General features: G+C 42.1%; 1 protein-coding gene across 1 annotated transcript in view; it reads left to right on the top strand.

The window, feature by feature from the left end:
• NWD2 (NACHT and WD repeat domain containing 2) overlaps window positions 1-22,865 on the top strand; it is a 135,974-nt gene that overhangs the window by 104,199 nt on the left and 8,910 nt on the right. Inside the window, exons 4-5 of the mRNA XM_024573743.3 lie at window positions 17,333-17,536; window positions 20,409-20,553. Of these exons, the coding sequence (XP_024429511.2) occupies window positions 17,333-17,536; window positions 20,409-20,553 (349 nt within the window). The remainder of the gene's footprint in view (window positions 1-17,332; window positions 17,537-20,408; window positions 20,554-22,865) is intronic.

Raw genomic sequence — 22,865 nt, 5'->3', positions numbered from 1 at the left:
TATATAATTATAAACTTATTATAAATAAATGTGTGTGTGTGTATATATGTGTATATATACACATATATATATACATAAATATATATATATATATACACATATATATACACATATATATATATATATATAGATATATATATATCAATAAATCACTCATGAAATCAGGGACCATGTTCCCTGGAAGAGCCCATCATGTGCGTTTGTGGAGCTCTTGGTCACTTACCCAATCACAAAATGTTTGTTCTTTCTTCCTCCTCCTTGGCAAGAAAGCTCATTTCCCCCTTTCTTGCAAAACAAAGGACATTCACCCTGAACCCCCTGACTGCCCACACTCACCTCCACTTCACAATATCACCTCACCTCCATTTGGCCCAGTTTGCCAAGTGTCTTGGCAAGAAAAGGTGCTTTTCAAAGATACCACCTTGGCCTTGGCTGCCCCAGGATCCTCTCTACCAGTTTTCTCTTTCTCTTATGTGTCTGTACCTCCTCTCTGTCTACTGGCATCTCTCTGTGGTTTACAAACTCAGAGTCTCTCCCCTCCATCACTCATTTAATTACTGTGGACAGCACCAAGGTTCAGGCCCTCATCTTCCCTCACCTGGCCTCTTAACTAGTCCCTCTAATGGCAGCTTCTTTCTTCTCCGCATTTCATACCAGAATTACCTTGTTAAAAGACATACATGTTTTATATAGTCCCAGACTCAGAAACTCAGTAATATCCAAAGGAATTTGAAAAAAAATTCTTAATGGGTCTCAAGGTTCTCCACAGTCCACCCCGAGGCCCTCTGCTTTCCTTTTAGACCAACCTCTCCTACCCGCTGTCTCCAGCTCACAAGTATTCCTGCTCTCCTCCAAGCATCAGTACCCACCTTCAGGCCTCTGAACTTCCGCTCTTGCCCTTACTCCATCTGCAGTGTCTTCGCTCTACTTGTTGACATGCTTGTTTTAATGTGTTTTCAGTCCAAATCCAGGACGCCCATCTCTGTGTACACATGTTAGGCTTTTATTACAACGCCTCATTCCATTGTGGTTAGTTGTTCATGCCTGAGATCAGGGAAGCTGTCCTTTTTTTTTTAACCTTTCCCAGTGACAACCAGGGTGACTTACCGAAGTTAGGTATTTAGGCACTGAATTAGATTGTGTGCTGTTAACCAAAGGGATGATCACAGAGGCATTACAGGGAAGACAAGAATGTTAGCTTATTTTTATCAGACATCTTCTTCTTCAATATTACTTCAATGCAGTGGACTTCACCCGTATCTAGAATATGGGTCTATTGATCGATTAAATTCTCATCTGAAGAAATCATTGCTGAGTAAACTCAAAAAGAGTCTGGAGGCTTTAGTAGAAATGAATGACGGGTTTATTGAAGGGTCTTGGAGTTTGCACACTGGGAACACGGCTAGGCAAAAACCCGGAAGTGTTTCAGAGAAGAAAGAAAAGTTAGAAGTTATCATAGTGAAAACTGCATTCTTGAAAATTATCAGTCCTGCATTCTTAGCCCTAGGATTGGTCCGGAACTGTTATCAGTCAGAGGTCAGGCACACAGGATGATGGAAGCCAGGGGGTCTGGTTACACCTGACAGTCTGGACAATAGAGGTCAGGTGACCTGGAAACACAGGTCTTCCAAGGGATAATTAGAGGGTGGCCTGGAATTTTAGATGTACATCCGGGCATTGGCTGGAAAGTTCAAAAAAAAGTTTGAGTTCCCAGGGTAGCTAGAAGAAGGGAGACTATCCTCATACCTCACCTTCATAATGTTAATAATTTTAGCAGCTCGGTTAAACTGACTCCATTTTATACATTCCCTGCCTTCCCCCTTTTATCACCATTATCGGAGCCTTTGTGTGAAGCAGAAAGAGAAGGCTGGAATGAGAAATTCCAGGTTCTAGTCCTGGCCCTTCTTCATTAATTCAGCCCCATTGGTGCTGACTTGTCATTGATCTTTTGGGAAAACTCAGTTTCTTCATCTGTAAAGTGAAGGGTTGGCACTACACTTTTCTTAAGTTTCTACCAAATCTGAGATTCTATTATTTTAGCCATCACCATTGTTGTTTGTCAGCACTTGTTACACAACATCTACTCATTGTTGAGTTTGAAGAACCCTTTTCATAGCGTAGGCAGCTGTGCACTGACTGCTGAGGATTTCTTGATGGGAAGGGGGTCTCAACCCAAGTCGTGAACCCTGGAGAGAGAGGATTAGGCTGTTTACTTCTTCCTAATATTTCCTTGAAATCACCAAGGACAAAGTCCACTGGGAGAAGAGGCACTGGGAAGATGGCGAAGCCACAGACACCACTCCCATGAACTGCGCATGTTCACCCAACAGTACGTATTTTCTGACCCTTTCACTATGTGCCAGGCACTATTCTAGGCACGAGAATACAATGACGCGCAAGGCAGGTAAGGACCCTGCAGTCTTGCAGCTCATAGTAGAGGAGAAAACATAATGAACAAGAAAATACATGAATTTTTAAGTTCATTTTAGTATAATAACACAAGAAGTAAGAAACACATAAGGCACAGTAAGAAAGAGTAAAACAAAGTGTTGTAATAGGTACTTGAATGGTTAATATAGTTCGAGTGGACAGAGAAGACTTAGCTAAGAAGGTGACATCTGAGCTGAGATGACAATGACACAAGCAACTCCGGGGGCACCAGGCAAGCTACCCAACCATAAGGCAGGATTTCAGTGGACCTATTCCAGGTAGAAACAAACTCCTAGGAGGCAGGAGCATTTTCCCCAATGGAGATGACTTCTCTGTATTTGAGGCAATTCCAGACCCAATTCAAAGTTCAGATCCTGTGGAGGGCAAAACTAAATTGCATAGGTCATCTCCGATCTCCTAGAGCAGCCAGTCCCCTCTTACTTGTTCAGTTCAAGTAGGGCTTCACATCGCGCAGCTCCCCTGCGGGCGTACTGAGATATTCTCATGGCCCATGGCATCAGGTACAGGCTTCAGGTCATGAGCAATCTGTGCTCCTCTGCCCCTTTCAGCCCCATTGGGGAATATGTAACAGAACAGGAATTAGAATGTCAGTTCCCCGCCCTAATAAGTTTTCATTATAAATTACAGTAATTCCTTTTTAGTAACATCTGACATCTCACAGCTGATCAAGACATGGTATGCAGAGGCCTGTGGAATTAGGTTCCCATTCCTCAGCCAGTCCTAGTTGAGCCTTCCATCCCTTAAAGCCCCGCCATTAAGACTGAGACTTTTTATTTCTAACGAGAGTACGTGTGTGTGTGTGTGTGTATGAGAGAGAGAGAGAGAGAGCAGGATCACAGTATAAAATGGGTTTCTTATTGTGGGTTGCTTCCAAAAAAGTTTGAGAAGCACTTCTCTGTATCATAAAGTGTTTATCAGGTAGGTAGAAATATGTGATATTGTCATCACAGAGGAATGGAGGCCAACACATGTTTACACACAGATGTGATGAACGGGAGACCTTGGAGGAGCAGACTCTGCCTCAGCGCAGGTATACCAGTAGACAGTAACTGATTCAAAACCAGCACCCAGATTCCAACTGCTCAATTGTCATTTCTTTACTAACTAAATGAGTGGTTCCTAAGCAAATGCAAATCATGCCAGTCAGGGATTTGTGATTATGGTAAGGTTTATCAAAAAATTCTCTAAAACTTTTTTTTTTTAATTTGTAAACAGTCACATTAATTCATGCTGTTTTTGTCCTGTAAGTGTGCCATGGGGATTATTGCAGTCCCAATAAGCAGTGACAACAACAGAGGGCTGAAGTGATCAATAACTGCAGGAAGGAAGATACTAGAAATTAGCCTGCAATCCAAAAGGAAATAGTAGGTCTAGGCAACCCTCATCAGCGGTCGGTACAACCATCCAGTGAAGCAGGCATCGGCGGATGCCACCATGGCCCTGTCAGGCTCAGCGTTACTTACATTGGGTTACACAGATCCTACAGCCTCGTGACTGGTACAGCAGGAAAACACAGCATCGTCCGTGAACTATTCTCACCACAAACAAACAAACAAAAACACACACCGCCCTACACCTGAATATAACCAGGGTCCTAAATCAAATTGCCCGTTTATAGGACATGGGGAGGCAACAGAGGCGGCAATCAGTCCAGTCTACACAGTGGGAGACACAAGAGCAGTGGTCCCCCACTGGGATCCTGGAGGCTCTTCAAAACACAAATCACTGGGCTGCTGTGTCAGAGTTCCTGCCTCAGTAGGACCAGATGGGGTCTGAGAAGAGAATATGCATTTCTCACATGTTTCCAGGAGATGCCGAAGCTGCCGAAGCAGGGCCCACACTTTGAAAACCATATTCCTCCTCCTCGTGTGGAAAAGCAAATGGTGCTGGATAAATGACTTGTTACTTTGTCATAGGCACCATCACCAAAGTTACAAGAAGATAAGTTCTAGAATGCACCTAAATAAACTGCCCTTATCCCAGAGTTCAGACAAGTTAGCAGATGACAGGAATGGTGAGGGACCCCTTCAAAAGATGGTTACATGACAAGCCTACAGAAATGTCTTATCCCCAGGAAAAGTAAACTAAGACATGAGTGTGGTCCCAAAGAAATGAGCCAGCATGGAAGGGAGGGGTGGGTCTGAGTACAGCCCATGTCCTAAGATCAGGAGGTGAGAAGGGGAGTGGCCCCCAGCAAACTGGAGCTGCGGACAGCAAAGACCTTGGGACCTGTGCAGAGCAAGAACCCCGGCCCCTGCAGGCAGAGAGCAGGCAGTGCCAGCAACTGGGAAACTGTGGGGGATGCCAGTAGAGGGGCAGCCAGCCTTGTAAACACCTGGCTCTGACATCCGTCAGCCTGCAGGCATCAGCTCAAGCGCCATTGTCTCTGGTGGGGACTGATGGCAGCTGCAGCACTTTCTAGGCCCCGACAACCCAGCAGCTGCTTTTGGCCACCACTTCTGGACACGATGCCTCAGACAAGGAAGGCTTTACAAAAGTGCAATGGCAGAGGACACACACCGAGACCCCAGAGCGTACCTGAGATCCCCCCTCAAACCTCCCAGAGCTCTTCTGGAGGAACTCAAGGGCTTCCGAACTCCACAGAAGGCAGATGCAAATCCAGGTAAATCGTAGTCTGAGGCAGTGATGTGACCCCAGTCATCACCAGCTGCTAGAGCTAGGAAACGGATGAGGAACACGTCTATATACTCGATATTTTCCATCAGGGAAGAAAGATGATAATATTCCAATGTATGTCCCTTTTCATGAAAACCACTTATATGCATTTTTAAAATACTGAGTCAATTTACTACCATATAAGGAGACAGAGTATTAGGCAAGACATTAGAAGACTTAGGAATGTGAAATTCCACTTACAGACGAGGCACCGGGAGTCATTAGTGGACACCCCTCGATAATGCTGCTGTCGTCGTTTAGACAGTAATGCTTAATGAGCCAGCGCACCTTCTGCCCAGTTCCCAGGCCCATGGTGCACATGCCAGGCCTGCCTGCTCCGTCCCCAGTGCCAAAGAAGAAACTTTCCTTCGAACCGTGGGCTGGCAGTATGCATGAACAATTCAGCTCTCTTTGTATGGCTTTCAAAGCAGCGCTGAAAGGTCTCAGCAGGATCTGCATGCACACAGGCTGTTCTGAAAGGACCTGAGCCATGCTGACCGGGGCTGACCCTGCCAGGCAGCCCGATGAGAAGTGGGAGCCTGCAGGGGCCAGGCATTGGGCGATATATCCAAGTCTGGATAAGGACCCAGCCAGCTGGACTGGGGCTGCAAGAAACAGACTCCGTGGGCACTGGAACAGGACCGGAGTCTGTATTTTAAGTATGGAGTTAGAAATCAGGTCTGAGCGTGGGGCTTTTTATATGTTCAATATACGCTGATGCCATTTCTGCTGGCGTAATGACCTCAATATTTGCTGGCTTCCTGATGGGATATTTTGTATGGTATTAGTTGTAAAAGCAAAAAAGAAGTTGGAAGAATCTAAATATCAGTAAGAAAAATGGTGAAGAAAATGTGGAATATTCCTAGGGTGGGATATTGTAACTATGCAAAGGAATAAACCAAATCTAAATGTGTCAACAGAGTCATCACAAAAATATAAGAATAAAAAAAAAAGGTGAGGAATACATGCCATATTACTTTGTGTAAATTTTAAAGATATAAAAGTAGACTGAAAGGGTATGTAGCAAATTAATTTTGTGCATTTTGGGAAGGAAAAGGGGGAAAGCAGCCTGGATTTGTAGGTCAAAGGAACATTCGACTTAATCTGTTACGTTTTATTTATTTCATTTAAAAACTGTATGTTGAAAATGAACGGAACCTGTAAGACCAACGGCAAAAGGAACTGTACGTAAGGACAGTATTCTTGTCAGTAAAACAGTTTCCCATGAGGCGGAGGCTGACGGTCTGATTCTGCTGTATGTGCCCTAAGGAATTGAACGATCAAAACGAATGGCCCATGGCAGGATCCAGGTTTCTCACAGTTGGAGTCGAAATGTACTGATCAGTTAAAAGAAGAGCCGAGACTGATCCACTAACATGGTGATGGGTTAGAGGTGGAGACACCTGACAGAGTTTATAGGGAACTCATGTTTAACTTAGGAGGGATTAAGTGTAAGAATATTAATATAGAACATAAATGGTTACCTACAGAAATATTTATAGATATGTGTATATACCCAGGTTAGTATTTGCACATATAATTCTTTGTTCTGTCAGCTAAGAAGGCCTAAAAGAAATGACACTGGAGTAGCAACATCTAGCACCCAGGTCTCGGTACCATTCTCCGGTAAAAGGAACAAAGGAAGGGCTCCTTGGAGAAATGAGTGGCTCTGGAACTGGAGCAGGAAATACACAAGGAGAACTTGGAGCATGTTGTAGTGGCAGAAAGTAAGTAGTTCTTTTTTAAAAGATGCCACCAAAGCCGAAATAATTTCAGCAACAAAATAAACTAGCATTGGATCATAACCCAAAATATAAAATAAATATTTGTGAGTCACTGCTGATAATAAATGAGGGAAGAAGAGACAAATCTCCTGTGCAAAGTAATTCCAAATTATGTAAATACACCACCCTAAAGGAGGGGAGCCTAACTCCCACCCCTTAAGTGTGGTCTGGGCATAGTGACTTCCTTCTGATGAATACAGTATGAAAATGGGGAGGGGTTAGGGGAGTAGCTTTACAGTGGAGAAACACAACAAACACTACCTCAGCCAGGTGATCAAGGTCAATGTCAACACTCACTCATTCTGTTGACATTACCCTTGACATGATGAAAATGCATTTTACCTTTACAATATTCCTCCCAAAACCCAGTAACTCCAGTATAAGAATGAGAAAAATATCAGGCAAATTCCAGTGGGGGCATCCTACACAACACAAAAATGGTCAAAAGTCATCAAAAACAAAGAAAATGATCTATTTTGTACCTACCAATTAGGCTTCTTAAATAGACAAGGGGAGGTTAAGAATAGTATAGGAAATGGGAAAGCCAAAGAACTTATATGCATGACCCATGGATGTGAACTAAGGCAGGTATTGCTGGAGGGAATGGGGGTACCGGGCAGAGGGGGAGAAAAAATGGGACAGTATCAATAAAATACACTTTTAAAAAAGAAGACTCCTCATAACTAAGAGGAGCCGTGAGGGGTCCTGGATGGCATTCTAGAACAGGAGAAGGGCATAAGGACAAACTGTGGCAATCTGAAAATAGCCCGGTATTGGTTCAATAATGGTGACAAATGTTCATTACCAATGAAAGATGTTAAACATAGGGAAAATTGGTGGAGGAGGGGTGGTAAATGGGAACTTCAGTACTGGCTGCTCAGTTTTTCTGTAAGTCTAAAATTGTTTTTAAAAAGTATTAATTTTTTAAAAAATCACTCTGAAAACAAGACCAAATGTTGAGTTGTCAAGCTAGGATGTGGGGACATAGTTGTTTATTTTATGCTTTGTACGTTCTCCATTTTTTTAGTTTCTCAGAATTAGAAAAACAGAAATTTGAACAGAATTCTTCCCCACACATTATGTGAATTAGTAATTATGTTGGACAATTTTGCATTCAGTTTTCTTGTTTATATTAACACTAGTAAAAGCCTCTTGCAGAATAAGGCAAGGATTTAAGCTAAAAATTGCCAAGCTTCTGCACACAACTCTTTAGGCATAAAGTGGAGTAGATTTTTACAAGTGGCATTTTATACCTGCTGCCAATTACACTCTCAGCAAGGTCATCCCCATTTTTCTTGGTGCCCCGTGTCTGTGAGTGCTCATTTCCCTGCTGCCTAAGCACCGCTCGGTATTGCTTTTCTTTGTAAGTTCCATAAACCAAAAGATCTTATCACACGTGTTTTCATTTGCAGTCCTATGATTGTTAATAGAGTTGAGCGTTACTATTTTTCTGCTCACTGGCATTTGTGTTCCTGCTTCCATGAGATTATATATATATTCATGTCCTTTGTCTATTTTTCCACTGCTGTATGAGAGCACTGTATAAATGTTTTGAGTAGTACCCTCTTCTCTCTGGGCTCCTAGGATACCATTCCACTCTTCCTCCCTGTGCTCTGTACCCACAGGAAGGGCAGCGCCTCAGCCCCTTTCTTTCCACCCGGTAACTCCCCTGTGAGCACTCCAACCCATGCAGGCACACCTTGGAGACATTGCAGGTTCGGCTCCAGACCACCACAGTGAAGCAAGTATCACAATAAAGTGAGCTGTAATCCTTTGGCTGGTGCATGTTCTTGCCTTCCGTTTGTAAAAAACTCAACACCTATGAAGCACGATGAAGTGAGTTATGCCCGTATCTGAGGCCCCCCTAGAACGGAAGCACAAACGGAACAAGGACCATGCCTGTTTTGTTAGCGTCACAACTGCCCCAGCTTGCCTGGGGATGATGGGGCTTCCGGGACTTTCAGTGCTCACACTGAGACAGCCCTGAGCGAATCGAGTGGGTGGTCATCCTCAGGTTAAGTTAGGTGTTGTACTTAAGTATGTGTTGAGTGAATGCATGGTGACTTCCAGGGCTTTTCCAGCCAGATGACTCTTTTGACCTGTAGATCCCTAGTTTTAAGGGCTTCATGGAGAACATCATGTGATAGTAGATATCTGCTTCTAATTGTCCAAAACTCTCTCCTGCTTGTCCACACACACACACACACACCCCCTGCTCTTCTGTATTCACTTTCTCAGTGAATTTCTCTAGCATTTTAGAATTCCACTAATCCGGACACATTTCTCAGTTCTCTGTTTGGTAAGGTAAACTAGTCAGGGTTCGGGTCATCTTCTGTGCTTTGGACCTGATGTGAATTCACTGCAAACTTCAGAATGGTTCCATTCGCTGTGGTCTGATACGTACCCACTCTGGTGGTTGTTTCCTTAGTTTTGATGTCTCTAAAGAATGATATATGTGCTCAGTGTTTTTCAGGTAATGAAATTTCCTTACAGACACAATTGTCTTATAAACAGTGAAAATAGCAGAATTATTATTGATATAAGTTCAAGTTCAGCAGTGGGTTTAAGTATGTGAATTTCATAACCATAGATAAATCATGAATATCAGCTTTAAGAAAAGGGAACATTATAATTTGATTATGAGAAAGCTGAGACTCTCAAACTAGACTGAAGCATCAACTTAGTTGTTCTGCTGTATAAATGAAATTGGTAAATCGTGTCATCTATGACTTTACCCCCTTAATACATATTATGATGAGTTGCCAAAGATACCAGATCTTATGTTGACAAAATCTGCTTCATTTTGTTTATTTTTGTGCTTGTATTTGTCAGCTCAGGCTGCCATAACAACATATGATATGTTGGCCAAAAAGTCCATTACATTTTTGCTGTATGATGGCTCTAGTAGTGCTTAGTGGTCTTTAACTTCATTTGAAAAAATTTTGTTAGATTGTATTGTGACAGCTGTCATATCAGCATGCATTTTTAAAAAACATCAAAATTGGTGAATTTTTCTATAGCCATTTTAATATTGCAGATGAAAGAAGATACACAGTATTTTCAATGTATTATGCTATATTACTTTAAGAAAGGTAAAAAACAAGTGAAACACACACACAAAAAGATTTGTGCAGTGTGTGGAGGAGGTGTTATGAGTGATCGAATGTGTCAAAAGTGGTTTATGGTACTATTGACATTTTGGCCGAGTAATTTTTGCTGTGGGGCTGCCTTATACACTGGAAGATGTTTAGCAGCACCCCTGGCCTCTACCCACTAGAAGCCAATATCAAGAGATAGCTGACATCCTCAAAATATCCCAATCAATAAAGTTATTGGTAAAAATGAAAAGTGTGTCTTTTACGGAAAAAACGTAATGGACTTTTCGATCAACCCAACAGAATGTGTGGCTTAAACAACAGAAATCTGTGTTCTCACAGTTCTGGGGTCTAGAAGTCTGAGCCCAGGGAGGCAGCACGGTCAGGTGCTGGTGAGGACTTTCTCTGTGTGCTGCCTTCTCGCTGTGCTCTCACTTGGCAAAAACAGGCCAGGCATCTCTTGTCTTTTCCTCTTTTTATAAGGGCACCAGTCCTATGAGATCAAGCCTCCACGCCTATGACCTTATTTAACCTCAATCACTTCCTTAAAGGACTGGTCTTCAGGACAGTCACATGGAGGACGTGGGGCTTCAGGAGTCAATTCCAGGGAGGATGCAATTCAGTTCACACTAAGTCCATACTGATGCTGGTATTTCTTAGAAGAGTTGAATTCATAACTTGATTCCTGCACACATGGTTATTAACATACCATTAATACAAATTGCTTCATTTTTTAAAACTTATGTTTCACATGTGGGCTGTCAGCTGTCTCTGAAGTACCGCCTGTGTTCTCCATAAAAGCTTACTCCGTACGTCTGTTGCTGTTGTCGCAACTGGCTTAGGCAGTTAACTGAACCCAGTTCTTCTAGGCCTTTTTCTCCACCCATGAGAGTGGAGTTTGTCCTTATCTGACCATACATTTTATCACCTTTGGGCCACCTGTACACACCTTTCTACACATTCTTTACCTCCTTTCTGTCTTCCGTTTCTCTTTTTTTCCATCAAGAGATATGTCATTCCCTTACCTATCTGTCCGGCAGTACTTCTCGGCACTTACTTCCCTTATATGTACGTATGGTGAGGATGCTGAATGTGTAGTTCCTCTATAAATTATGTTTCGGTAAAGTAGTGGTGCCTTATGTCTTGCCAAGTGCTTCACATTTCGCAAAGTTCTTTTGCCTAGAGTAACTATTTAATCCTCACAGTAAGTCAAAGCAGATACGTGGCCAGATAAATATACAGGGCTAAAGTAATACACCCCTTTACAGACATGAAAGCTGAGAATCAGAGGTGAAGCGATTTGCCAAGGTTACTCCCAACATCCTGCCTTTTCCTAACCTCTAAATAGCCTTTGTTTATTAGTTGATTATTGGTGTGAATGAACGTATCTCTGTGTCTATATCGTATTTCAGAACCTCATTTTTGTGGCATGTGAAACACAGGCTCACTGTGTGCCGATTGTGGGAAATGGATGTGTGTTGCCCACAGAGGGATGCCAGTAAATATCTGATCTTTACCTCCTGTGAATTCCATCATGGACAGCTAGGTAATTGAATGCATGGAAATGAAAAATGCTAAATACGTCTGCTAACATCCACTCTTGGCAACCCTGCAAGCAAGCGTATATCTCTGGTGCTTGAGAGATGAACACTTTTCTGAAGATATGACCTTATGTCTGTTGGTGCCAATGATACGACCTTTCTTAAATAGCTTCTCAGATCATCTTTATTGTGGACATCATCTAGTTCTAACAGATAATGTTTTAGTCACTTGTCATTATTTCCCAATTTATTTCCATATCATCCTCTGTATTAGCCATAATTCTCCAAAGAAACAGAACCAATACGAGATATGTACATAAACAGATATATGTACATATACACAATTAAGATTATATGTGTGAATATATAAGGTATGTTTATATATAAAGGATATAAATTATATGTATACAAAGGATATGTACATATGAAGATTTATTATAAAGAATTGGCTCATATGATTATGGAGGCTGAGAAGTCCCGTGACCTGCCCTCTGCATCTGGAAACCCAGGCAAGTCGGTGGTGTCGTCCCAGCCCAAGTCGAAGTGCCAGGGGTGGGAGTCCCAGACTGAGTGCTGGGGACCCATGTCCCAGCTCAGGCAGCAGGCAGAGAGAGTGCGTTCCCCCCTCCTCCGCCTCGTTGTGTTCAGGTCCACAGTGGAGTGGATGATGTCCACCCACACTGAGGAGGGCCATCTGCTTCACTCAGTCTGCTGATTCTGGGTGCTCGTCTCATCCAGAGTCACTTCGCAGACATACTGAGAGATAACATTCAGCCGAATATCTGCGCATTCATTCCAGGGCTGCCAGGTTGACGCGTAAAGTTAAACGTCTCATCCCCTTTTCTCCATTTACTCTTGCATCTGGTGACACATGAAATAAAACTGGAGTAATTGAGTTGCAATTCACTTCTAAATTACCCTAGATTGTTGTATTTAAGAACTTACTGGTTGTGAAGGTGACTGGGGACTTTGAAAGCTATTAAGAAAGAACGTTGTGAGGCAGGATCAGCTGACTCTCTGTTATGGTTCGGGTGGTATTGCTCCGCGGTAGAGCTCGGACTGCGAAGACTGGCTCTGAGCGCTAGGCAGTAGTCACAACCACCTTTGTCCGTCCACCCAACAACACGTCAGATGAAAGGAATGCCACCACCCAGAGCCATGGCACTGAACATGCCATGTTCCATGGGAATAGTGCGTCTGGAGGTGGGCAGGGCTCGGACTGCATGGCCACACGTGGTCACCCTCCCAAGGGCCCTGCCTATAAAAGCCATCACAAGCAAATAAGGCATCTGAAGTCACTCTCAGAAGGGGGCATAGCAAGAAGTGCTTGAATCAAATGCCCCATATTCAAGCATTGGTAATACCTTGTCTTCTTAGAGAAGCAGTCCTGGGCAAGCCATCCGATATCTGTGAGCCTTGATGTCCCCTTCTGCAACCCACCCTAATTCACAGAATCCTGAACATGAAATGAGATTACGTATGTGGGAAAACTATATATAAATGTGGGTTTTATTTTAAATGTAAAGCGGCAGCTTATAGAAAGGAAGGAACAGCTGCCTTACTGTAGTGACTGCATTAGAAGAAATAGGGCACTTACTACAGAGCATGGGCTTTAGCTCATTATAGCACTGGTTGGGGGAGGGGGGTTTCTCCTTTCCCTTCCAACTGCCCCCATGGGGGCACGTGCCCACCTCTCTGCGAAGAATGGCATCCATAACCCCCAAAAGACTCTTCCCTCACCTCTTTCCTGACAGGCCACCACAGAGTAAAGGCAAGGCCACACTGAGGTCACCAAGATGGGAGAGAGCACTTCAGCCCTTCTCTTTGCTGCGACAAGGCTGCACACCGTCAGACTTGGGCCCCAGAGTCTCAGACTGCAGGCCCAGGCAGAACTACCTGTGCATAGAGAGTAGCGTTGGGGCTGGGGGGTCACTGTTTGCAGAATGGAAAGGAAAAGTCACTTGCGTGGTTAAAAAATGTTATCTCTAAGCCTTTGAAAGCAGTGGCTCAGATCTATCTGTATCAGCATGTAAAGGAAAGGAAGATAAAAAAGTAGAGTCCTTTGACATTTAAGTTCCAAGTTATAATGATGTCAGCAGTTCATAAAATATTTCACTTTTTAAATTGAAGTGAAATTCATATAACAAATTTAACCATTTTAAACTAAACAGTCCAGTGGCATTTAGTACGTTTATAATGTTGATCAACTGCCACCTCTCTGTACTTGCACGACGTCTGGAAATATTTCTTATACTAGAAATTTACATTCTCGAAACCACAGTTTAAAATGTTAGAAAATTTTCTTAGACTTTCAATCCATTTGGACTTAACTCCCAGATTATATTTGAGCACTCGGCTGGATTATTGCTTTTTACCTAACTAATATGTCATACTTCCAGTGTTTTAAGAAAGGGCCAATTTAAGTATGTTATCACACATGAGTAGGTGGGTGGGAGAGGTGATTATGGATTCCTACTGACAGGTGAAATCCTGTATGATTATGTGCATATGTATTGACGGAGTGTTTAAACCGTCCAACTGAAAGTTGAAAGTTATTTCAGACGCATGCATTTCTTCTACACACCATCACACAGGCAGACTGATCAAGGACCTAAGTGCAAAACCCAATATAGTCCCTCAGCTCACCACCAAATTTCTCCTACAAACTGACAAAGTTTGTTCAACTAAACAAAAAATGAGCTTCTAGAACATTGAGGTCAGCAGGGTGTGGAAAATCTGATTCTCTCCTGGTGGTGGGAGTGAATGTCGTCCCATTGCCAGTGAACAGAGAAGGATGCCTTCTTGTTCATGGTTTCTGCAGATGCCCCAGGGTCATCCGTGCCTACTCCTCGTGGCTACAGAGCTAAGAAATAGGCGGACTAGGAAACCAAGACTGGACTGCATCTTGGACTGCACCAAGACTGGTCTGCAACCAAGACTCTTACTTCCAGCCTCTTAGACTTGGTCCCGCATCTCTACTCCTGCTCTGAGCCCTTGGCCATGTGAACAGGACTTTGCGGCTGAGCTGGACTGACTCTCTAAGTTGACTCTCTCTGGCTCTGTTAAATGTAGACATGCTTCGTGTGTTACCTTAGAACTGTAAACACACAGTACCCAGAAAAGTCTTCCTGAAAAATGTAGCAGCAAACTTCTCACTTGCTATTTCTCTTTGCTGTTTCTCAAAGAGTGACATAAGACTGAGGCAAGCTCCTGTCTTAGATGCCTCAAAAGTTACAGCCTCATGATTCATGAGCATTCCACCTAAAGGAAGAATCAATGGAGAGAAGGGAGAAGGATTGGGGAGAACAATCCAATAAGTAACTTCAGGCCTATAGCACATTGTTACTTTTCTGGGGTTTTATATTACCACTTTATACATGGTAGGCGCGCAGTATATGTTTGTTATTTGAATGGGATGAGGATATTTTTTCTTCTTTGATACTCTCTAAGAAACATTTTGCCTTCTATATCGATCCAGGAACTAATAATAGTTGGTGCCAGCTGTTCAACTCAAATAAATAATTAGTTTTAAACAGCCTTTGATTTTGTGGTGACCCGCTGTGTTCCCCATCCTGCCCTTCAGTGCTTGCAGACCATTACTCCTGAGACCACATATGTGTTGCCCACCTAGAGCAGTAGTTCTCTGATTCTAGATTCATTTATAACCTCATTTTTAAGTCCATAGTCAGCCCTGGCTGGTGTGGCTCAGTGGATTGAGCTCCAGCCTGCGAACCAAAGGGTCACTGGTTCAGTTCCCAGTCAGGGCACATGTCTGGGTTGCAGGCCAGGTCCCCAGTGGGGGGCACTCAAGAGGCAACCACACATTGATGTTTCTCTCCCTCTCTTTCTTCCTCCCTTCCCCTCTCTCTAAAAATAAATAAAATCTTAAAATAAAGAAAATCCAGATTCCTAGGCTCCCTAATCACAGTGTCCTTTAAGCCTAAAAAGGGGTCTAGTAACCTATATTCTAACAACCCCCCTGGGTCTTCTAGGTGCAGGTAATCCAGGGAGTATATTTTAGAAACTGATCCATAGACTTGAACCTGCCCTCAACTCTGAGCCCCTGGAGGGCAGAGAGAAGATGAAGAAGCAACAGCGCGTAAATCGCTAGTGCAGTGAGGATGCTCCTGCCCTGAGGAGTGTCTTACTTGACTCGTCACTATTTTGCCTTCGTTTCCACTTCATGTCCAAAATCCAGCCTTGGATCCTAAGAGCTGAATCCATGATCTTCCTGGTCTCCACTGGCTGCTAAATGTGGAACTGCCCATTACTAAATCCCAGACTTAATGTCCTACCTGTCCACCAGGTCCTCCAACCATGGCCAAGCTCCACCTGTATGCCTTTTTGGATTCCTCCTCTGGCTACTGTTTAGAAGTCTTCTTTTCTCCTACTGTGCCCATATGGCTTTGCTAGATGGCTTATCCCAGCACTAACACCTCACTCCTTGTGACAGTCAGCCCCAACTGAGGATGCTGATTACCCTTACCCAGAATTAGTCATGGGTAATGGGATAGTCACTAGGCTGGCTACCCTAAAAAGGTCATCTCCATCTGTATTCATGGCAGAATGAGAGGTTTTGCATGCTCATTTGCCCAACTTTAACATAAAAGATTTTAGAAGAGAACTGATAAAAGTGAGAAACAACTCGAATTGACATTTTTGTTGCCTAGAACTTTTTGTCAAGAATAGCCCAAAGCAAATGAAGATTGAAATAAAAATGTTTTTAAGTGGCTTCCAGGCTGATATATTGAGTTGGGAGTTAGAAGGCCCTTATCTCAAAAAGATCCCTCTGTAAGCCCTCCTTCACCGTGCTGGAATAATGGAGGCCAGTGATGAGGAGTTCTTCCATTCAGGTCCCTTCCAAAAGGATTTCTGCAGCTAAAGAGAACAATCAGGTTGTCCTCCCCTCCTGCCTGCTCACTGGGGTTCCTACTGAGGAGACCTGAGCTCGAAACAGTGAGTTCAGTTGGCCACAGTCACCTCCAGTGAACCAGTTAGAGGAGCTGAATTACATCCCAAGGAGACACAGAGGCCATCACCGAACCACAAATGTGGTCCCAAAAGAAAACTTTTTGAGTCAAAATTTATATATATTTTTAAAGCTTTTGATACATAGTGCCAGAATACCCTTCAAAGAAATATCGGATCAGGTTACACACCCATCAGCGCCAGGTGGGTATGTTCTCACACCTTCACATAACACTGAGCACCTGTTTCTTTGATAATTTAATAGGGAGGAAATGCTATCTTGTTCATATTTTGAAATGTTTTCAGTTACCAGTGGGGTTGATAGTAACATCACATTCAGTGATTTCATACTTTTTTCCTTTGTAGCTGGGTAAATCTGGGACTTAACAAAAAATCATACTATGAACTCTGTTAAAAGCACTTCTTTTGTTTGAGAATTTACCTGTTTGATATTTCATAGGGTCCAGCAAGTCATTTTTCTGTGGCATGGACAAACCAAAAAATCTCAAGAATAGAACTTTTGTTGTATCATGTAAACTTTGGGAAAATAAATTTGCTACAAAATTCTGTGTTTTGAATTTTGTCTAATATGATATGCAGTCTCATTTCTCAGTATGTAAAGAACTTATTATAAATTATAACATAATTGATATAATTCTATTTGTAAAATAATCCATGGCGGGGGAGTATCCACTATCATTACAAGAGGAAGCCGATGGCACAAGGTATTAATATTTATCGAGTGACCACATGATGTGAACACTGAAATGAACTTTCCTGGGGATACACTAAACTGAACTTTCTTGTTGATACACAGGGACTGTTAGGGGAAAAATACGGCAACATCCGAATGCCCGGAGAAGTGGAAGCCTCAGAGTTCGAGATGATTTTGGATGCGGCCGTCGAGGCCAAGCTGGAGACTCAGCTCCTGGAAGAGTGGTACTGTCGAGATGAGAACTCAGTGCCAGCAGCTTATTACCTCAGACCCAAATCAGAAATGCTGAAGAGCAATAAGAATGCAGTAAGTTTCCTTTCTCTGCCAAGTATGTATCTGTCCATTCCTGTAACCTGTTTATGTCTTCCGGGAGTGGTAGACTGAACGTTATTCTGCCCGGGGCCCTAAATTTCCTTTGAACAACAAAATCCAAACTAAGAAACCTTCCTGTTTGTGACTTACCTTTCTTTTTTAGCACCTCAGGCTTTCCTTTAGGGGTCATTTCCTTCTTCCCAAAGTACATCTTTTGGAAGTTCTACTGATGAACTAGAGATAAACTCTTCTCAGTGTTTATTCTGAAAATATTCTTATTTTTCCTATTGCAAAATGTCAATTTATTTATTCTGGTTAATATGTGGCATGCTTCTCATGTTTGTGAATAGATGCATCCTGCCACTTGTGGGAAATTCTCAGCCACCATCTCATCAAACAATCTCCCCTCTAATTTCTCTGTCCTTTCTTTTCTGCTCTTTAGTTAGATGCACATTGGACCATCGCAGGCCGTCTTTCCTCTCTCTTAATCCTCTCTCTCACTATCAATTTCCTTATCTCTCTGCGCTTCTTTCCAGAGGAGTATTTTAGATTTCTTCCCAGTTCATGAATTTTTTCTTCAGCTGTGTTTACTCTGTCCGTACATTGAGTTTTCAAGTTCAAGAGCTGTACTTTTAATTTGTGAAAGGTATTTTTGTTTGTTTGTTTGGTGGGGTGGCCTTTTTAAATCTACCTACCTTTTTATAGTTTCTTACTTTTTAATTCAATATTTTTCTTTTAACATTTCATACATAGTTACTTTATATTCCTAAATCTTGTATAGAATCTTGAAGTCAAGTCGATTCATGCATGAGTATGATGGAAACATCGTTGTCCCTCTCCGACTTATATATAAATCGGTTCCTAAATATATCTACTATGTGTCCCCTGAAACTGAATGAAAGAGGAAGAGAAAATGGGTGGGCCTATTCACTGCATAGAAAATTTAGAGAGATTGCAAAGAAACCAAAGAGTCCTTCCCTCTTCCGAAGAGAACAAGCCTTGACACGCTTAGCCCCAGGCAGCGAGGGGAGCCCTGGGTAAGCAGTAGTTCTTCACTTGAGGACCTTGAATATTTGTCGTCCTGATAGTTAACATAAAGCATTTTCTCCGTGCAGATGAAATCATGCTAGAGTCCTTGATTCTTCTTCTTTCCCCTCGCATGCATTTTTTCAAAGTAATCATCTGTAAGAATATTGCTTCTATGGAGAGGAATATCGGAGTAAACCCAAACCACTCCCCAGTTAAATGGGCCAAGAGTAAATCTAGTAGCTAGTAAATGTAGCTATCAAAACACACAAACTGCCCTGGCTGGTATGGCTTGGTGGATTCAGTGCGGGCCTGCAACCGAAGGGTCGCCAGTTCAATTCCCAGTCAGGACACATGCCTGGGTTGTGTGTCAGGTCCCCATGGCAGAGCGCGTGAGAGGCAACCACACATGGATGTTTCTCTCCCTTTTACTCCCTGTCTTCCCCTCTCTCTAAAAATTAAATTAATAAAATCTTTTAAAAAACCTCACACACAATCCCTCAAGAAACCAGGTTTACACAGTGGTTTGGGAGCACTCACTCATATGTTACTATTTCATTGGCTTTACTTATTCCTTCTTCATTTGATTCTATGATCCCCTAGGGAAATTTAAATTATTCTCTAAACCCCACGTGATACTTCTGTATAAACACTTGTTCAATAAATGAATGTATGTTGTGTGTCTGTGTCAAACTAATATTACAATTTTCAGCTGTGTTACTTTTGAATCGTATGACTGGGAAAATTTCTGATTTTCCCTGTTCATTTAATTTTCTAGAAAAACAATATTAAGTCATCTCCTTAAAATGTTTTTCTGAAGTGATTACATATATTGTGTAACATGCCTTTTAAAATATCTAATATGTCATGTCATCCATCCACATTTTAGGTTTATTCCATTTCATAATTATGGCCCATTGATTATAGACATGAAACATTTTTTACTTTGGAGGAGCAGGAAGGCAAATTTGTTCATGGCTCTGAGAAGATAAGGGGGACACAGAGAATGCTAATGTCTGTTGAGCGGCCTCTCTGGAGCCAGGGAGGGGTCTGCACAGACCCACTAAAACTCGTGCAAGAGCAAATCGAGAGGCAGTGTGGTTGGAGGGGCCTTGCAGGAGCGTCGAAGGCGGGGCTGCCTTGCGTGGGGTGGAACCGTGCACTTGGTTCTGCGAACTCAGACTGAGAGCTCACTCCCTGGGTTCCTGCAAAATCAGATGTTATTGAGCCTGTCAGGAATGTACCATAAAATGCTTATAAACTTTACCTTGCTTCCCATTTGGGGAAAGTCTTCCAGGTTTTACGCAAATTGCATTAAAATATGCTCTTTAGACACACACACAAAAAAAAGAATGAGTGTATGAGTAAGATTATCATCGAGACTCTATACATGTTACTTTCTCAGTAGGCAAGCCTCCTATTTTATTTCCTAGAAGGTCATAGAAACAAATGAAGAAGAAATAACGAAAGACAATTAAATAGTAACATATGAGCACTTCCCCTTTAAAACTTTCTCTCCTCTCTAGAGAAAATTGAAAATATGATTTTGTTATGACATTTGTATCAAACACCAAGAGGGAAACACATGGTATAAGAAAGCGCAGCAAACAAATCCTGTTTGGATTCACACTGCCATGTAACTCAGGCAAGTTTACATATAACATGGAAATAATTTCTAACTTTTAGGGTTAGTGGGAGTATTCAGTGAGATACACCCTGTTGAGCACCTGTCATAGTATTGGCGCGCAGTAAACCTTCAAATGATAATAGTTCTTTGGCTCTTAAATGTCAGTTTTTCTTTGATGATTTAAAGACAGATCTCCCTTTTACATTTCCATAGATGCAGCCGTCTGCCAACGCTGAGAATGGGAAGACCTGGCAAGAGATATCAGATGAGATCAAAAAGATATTTAAAGCTGCGGTAAAACTGTTACATGAAAAGGGGAAAATGAAACACAGCCAAGCTAAGAGGTACCTGTTCTCAGGTAATTTTTGTACATCCTCGGTACACGAAGGGATAGATAAATAATAGATGCATTCACTGTTTCCCTTTGATGGTTCTGCAAATTTAGTTTTATTTACTACTACCTGGTGAAACTGAATTTTCCTAAATGTTTCCATCCTCTGCAGAGACAAGTGTTCTTTTGTTTTAACTCATAGAAAAGGCTTTACTTACTGTGAGGAGTTCTCCAGGAAATGTGGTTTGAAAGCAGTCAGAGGAGGCTGGATATCATAGACCAGACTCTGCCGGTGTTTCCTGGTTGAACTGTTCATTCCTTCATGCACTCGTCCACTCGGCAAACACTGGTTGAGTTCATACTATGTGCCAGGCACTGGGGATATAAAATGAATAGGAAGGCAAAGTCCTGCTCTCCGGGGACTTATTTTTCAGTGGAGGAAAATAAAGGATAGGCAAATGACCAAATAAAGAAACAAGATCATTTCAGAAGGGGTAAGTGCTATGTATAAAACAAAATAGTCGTAGGGTAACAGGAGCTTGTGAAGGATACACGATCCAGATTGAGAGAGAGTGGGCAGTGAGGAGATGTCCTTTGAGCTGAATGCAGAAGGCATCAGAGCCAGCAGTGCAGCAATTATTTTAAAAGTGGATAGGAAATTATTGAAGAAAAAGTAACAGTACTTGTGTTTCCAGATTGCTTTTGTGAATGGCATGGCAAAGCATTTGTGAAAACCTGAAAGGCCCTTGGTACCATTCTCCCTGGATGCATGTATTCCAGCTCAGAGAAATTATAAATAATTTTGACTAATTCATTCTTTGAAGCTGTCAAAAATTGGGTCTTATTTTAGGTCTTCCTGAAAGTACTAAAATTGGCAGGAATAAGTATTCTCTTTAGAATAACAAATTACCAAACATCTGTGTTCCTTTGGGATCTTTTTGATCCATCTCTGTGAGGCGCTGGTCCTTCATCTTTATCAAAGACAAAAGCACCCTGCTTTAAAAACATGCTCTGTTAAAAAAATAAATAAAGCCCAGGGCAAAAGCTTTCCTATTCTCGAAAAAAGACACCAGTTTGGGGAAAGCATCCGCTGATTTAGAATCATACAGCTCAAGTGTTCGAACACTTTCTCCTAATTTTCTCCACACTGAAGAACCCTGTCCACAAGAATATATGTGAAGATAAGTAATTTCATACTGTGTAGCGTGAACCACTACAAGTGGTCTGTTTTCTGCTTGGGGTTACATCTGTTAAAGACATACCTGCTCAGAACAGCATATTTTACTTTTCAAACTCATTTAAGACCACGTCTGCACAATAAAAACTGCTGGAGAGGCGCCCACTCTTTGAAATGGAGGCACAGCTGACCTTGAACCATGTGTGGGTTTGGGGCGCCAATCCCCCCATGCCGTAAAAAATCAAGTAGACCTTGATGCCCCCAAAACTTAAATACTATCACGTATTTTGTATGTCATATATATTATATATTGTAGTCTTACAAAAAAGTAAGCTAGGGAAAAGAAAGTGTTGATAAGGATGAGAAAACTCATTCACAGTACTGCACGGACTTATTGAAAAAATCCACACATGAGGGGACCTGTGTAGTCCACGTTGTTCAAGGGTCAGCTGTAGTATATTCTGTATTTCCAGAAATCTTGAAAATAGGAATACCAGGTAGAATCCGGAAAGGTGTAATATTTTTACTTAAATGTAAGTTTCACAACACTTCCAGTTTTACCTTTTTAAATCACAGGAGAGAAAGAGAAAGAAATTAGACCTGAAAATGGTACCCTAGAATGCACATCGAAACTGAGGGGTTTCGGGGACAGCAGAGGGACGGATGTCTTGTGAATGACAGTTGCCGGGGCTGGGCATCTCCTCCTAACATCATCTTTTCCAGGTGCTGTGACCAGGTCAACTCTGGGACAGTAACAAAAATGCAAACAGAAAACAAATACTGTATAGTGTCCTAGTAAGGAGGGGGGGAGTTTGTAATATTTATAGTCCAGTAAATAACACATTATTCATAAAAGTCCCCTAAAATCATGAGGATGCACTTTGCTTCTAAAAATAACTGAAAGCTACAGAGTAGCTGAAATAAAAATTTGGTATGCATTCTTATGCCTGTGTTCAGCCTCTCCCTCCCACTGGGGCAAATTAAAGAATTTTATCTAAACCCCAATGTTCTGGGTTCTAGGCTGTCTCAGAAAACACAAATAGGAAATTAAGGAATTAAGAAATGATTCTGTAGACATCTCTGTTCCACAATATAAGCAAAATAATCTACCACTAGGCCTTGATGGGTAAGAGCTGGGAGTGTGAGGTGTTGCTTCTTTGCT

The sequence above is a fragment of the Desmodus rotundus genome, chromosome 4, assembly GCF_022682495.2.
Source record: "Desmodus rotundus isolate HL8 chromosome 4, HLdesRot8A.1, whole genome shotgun sequence".
NCBI lineage: Eukaryota > Metazoa > Chordata > Mammalia > Chiroptera > Phyllostomidae > Desmodus > Desmodus rotundus.
Note: the sequence above shows the minus strand (reverse complement) of the source record. Positions and strands in the feature narration are given on the sequence as shown.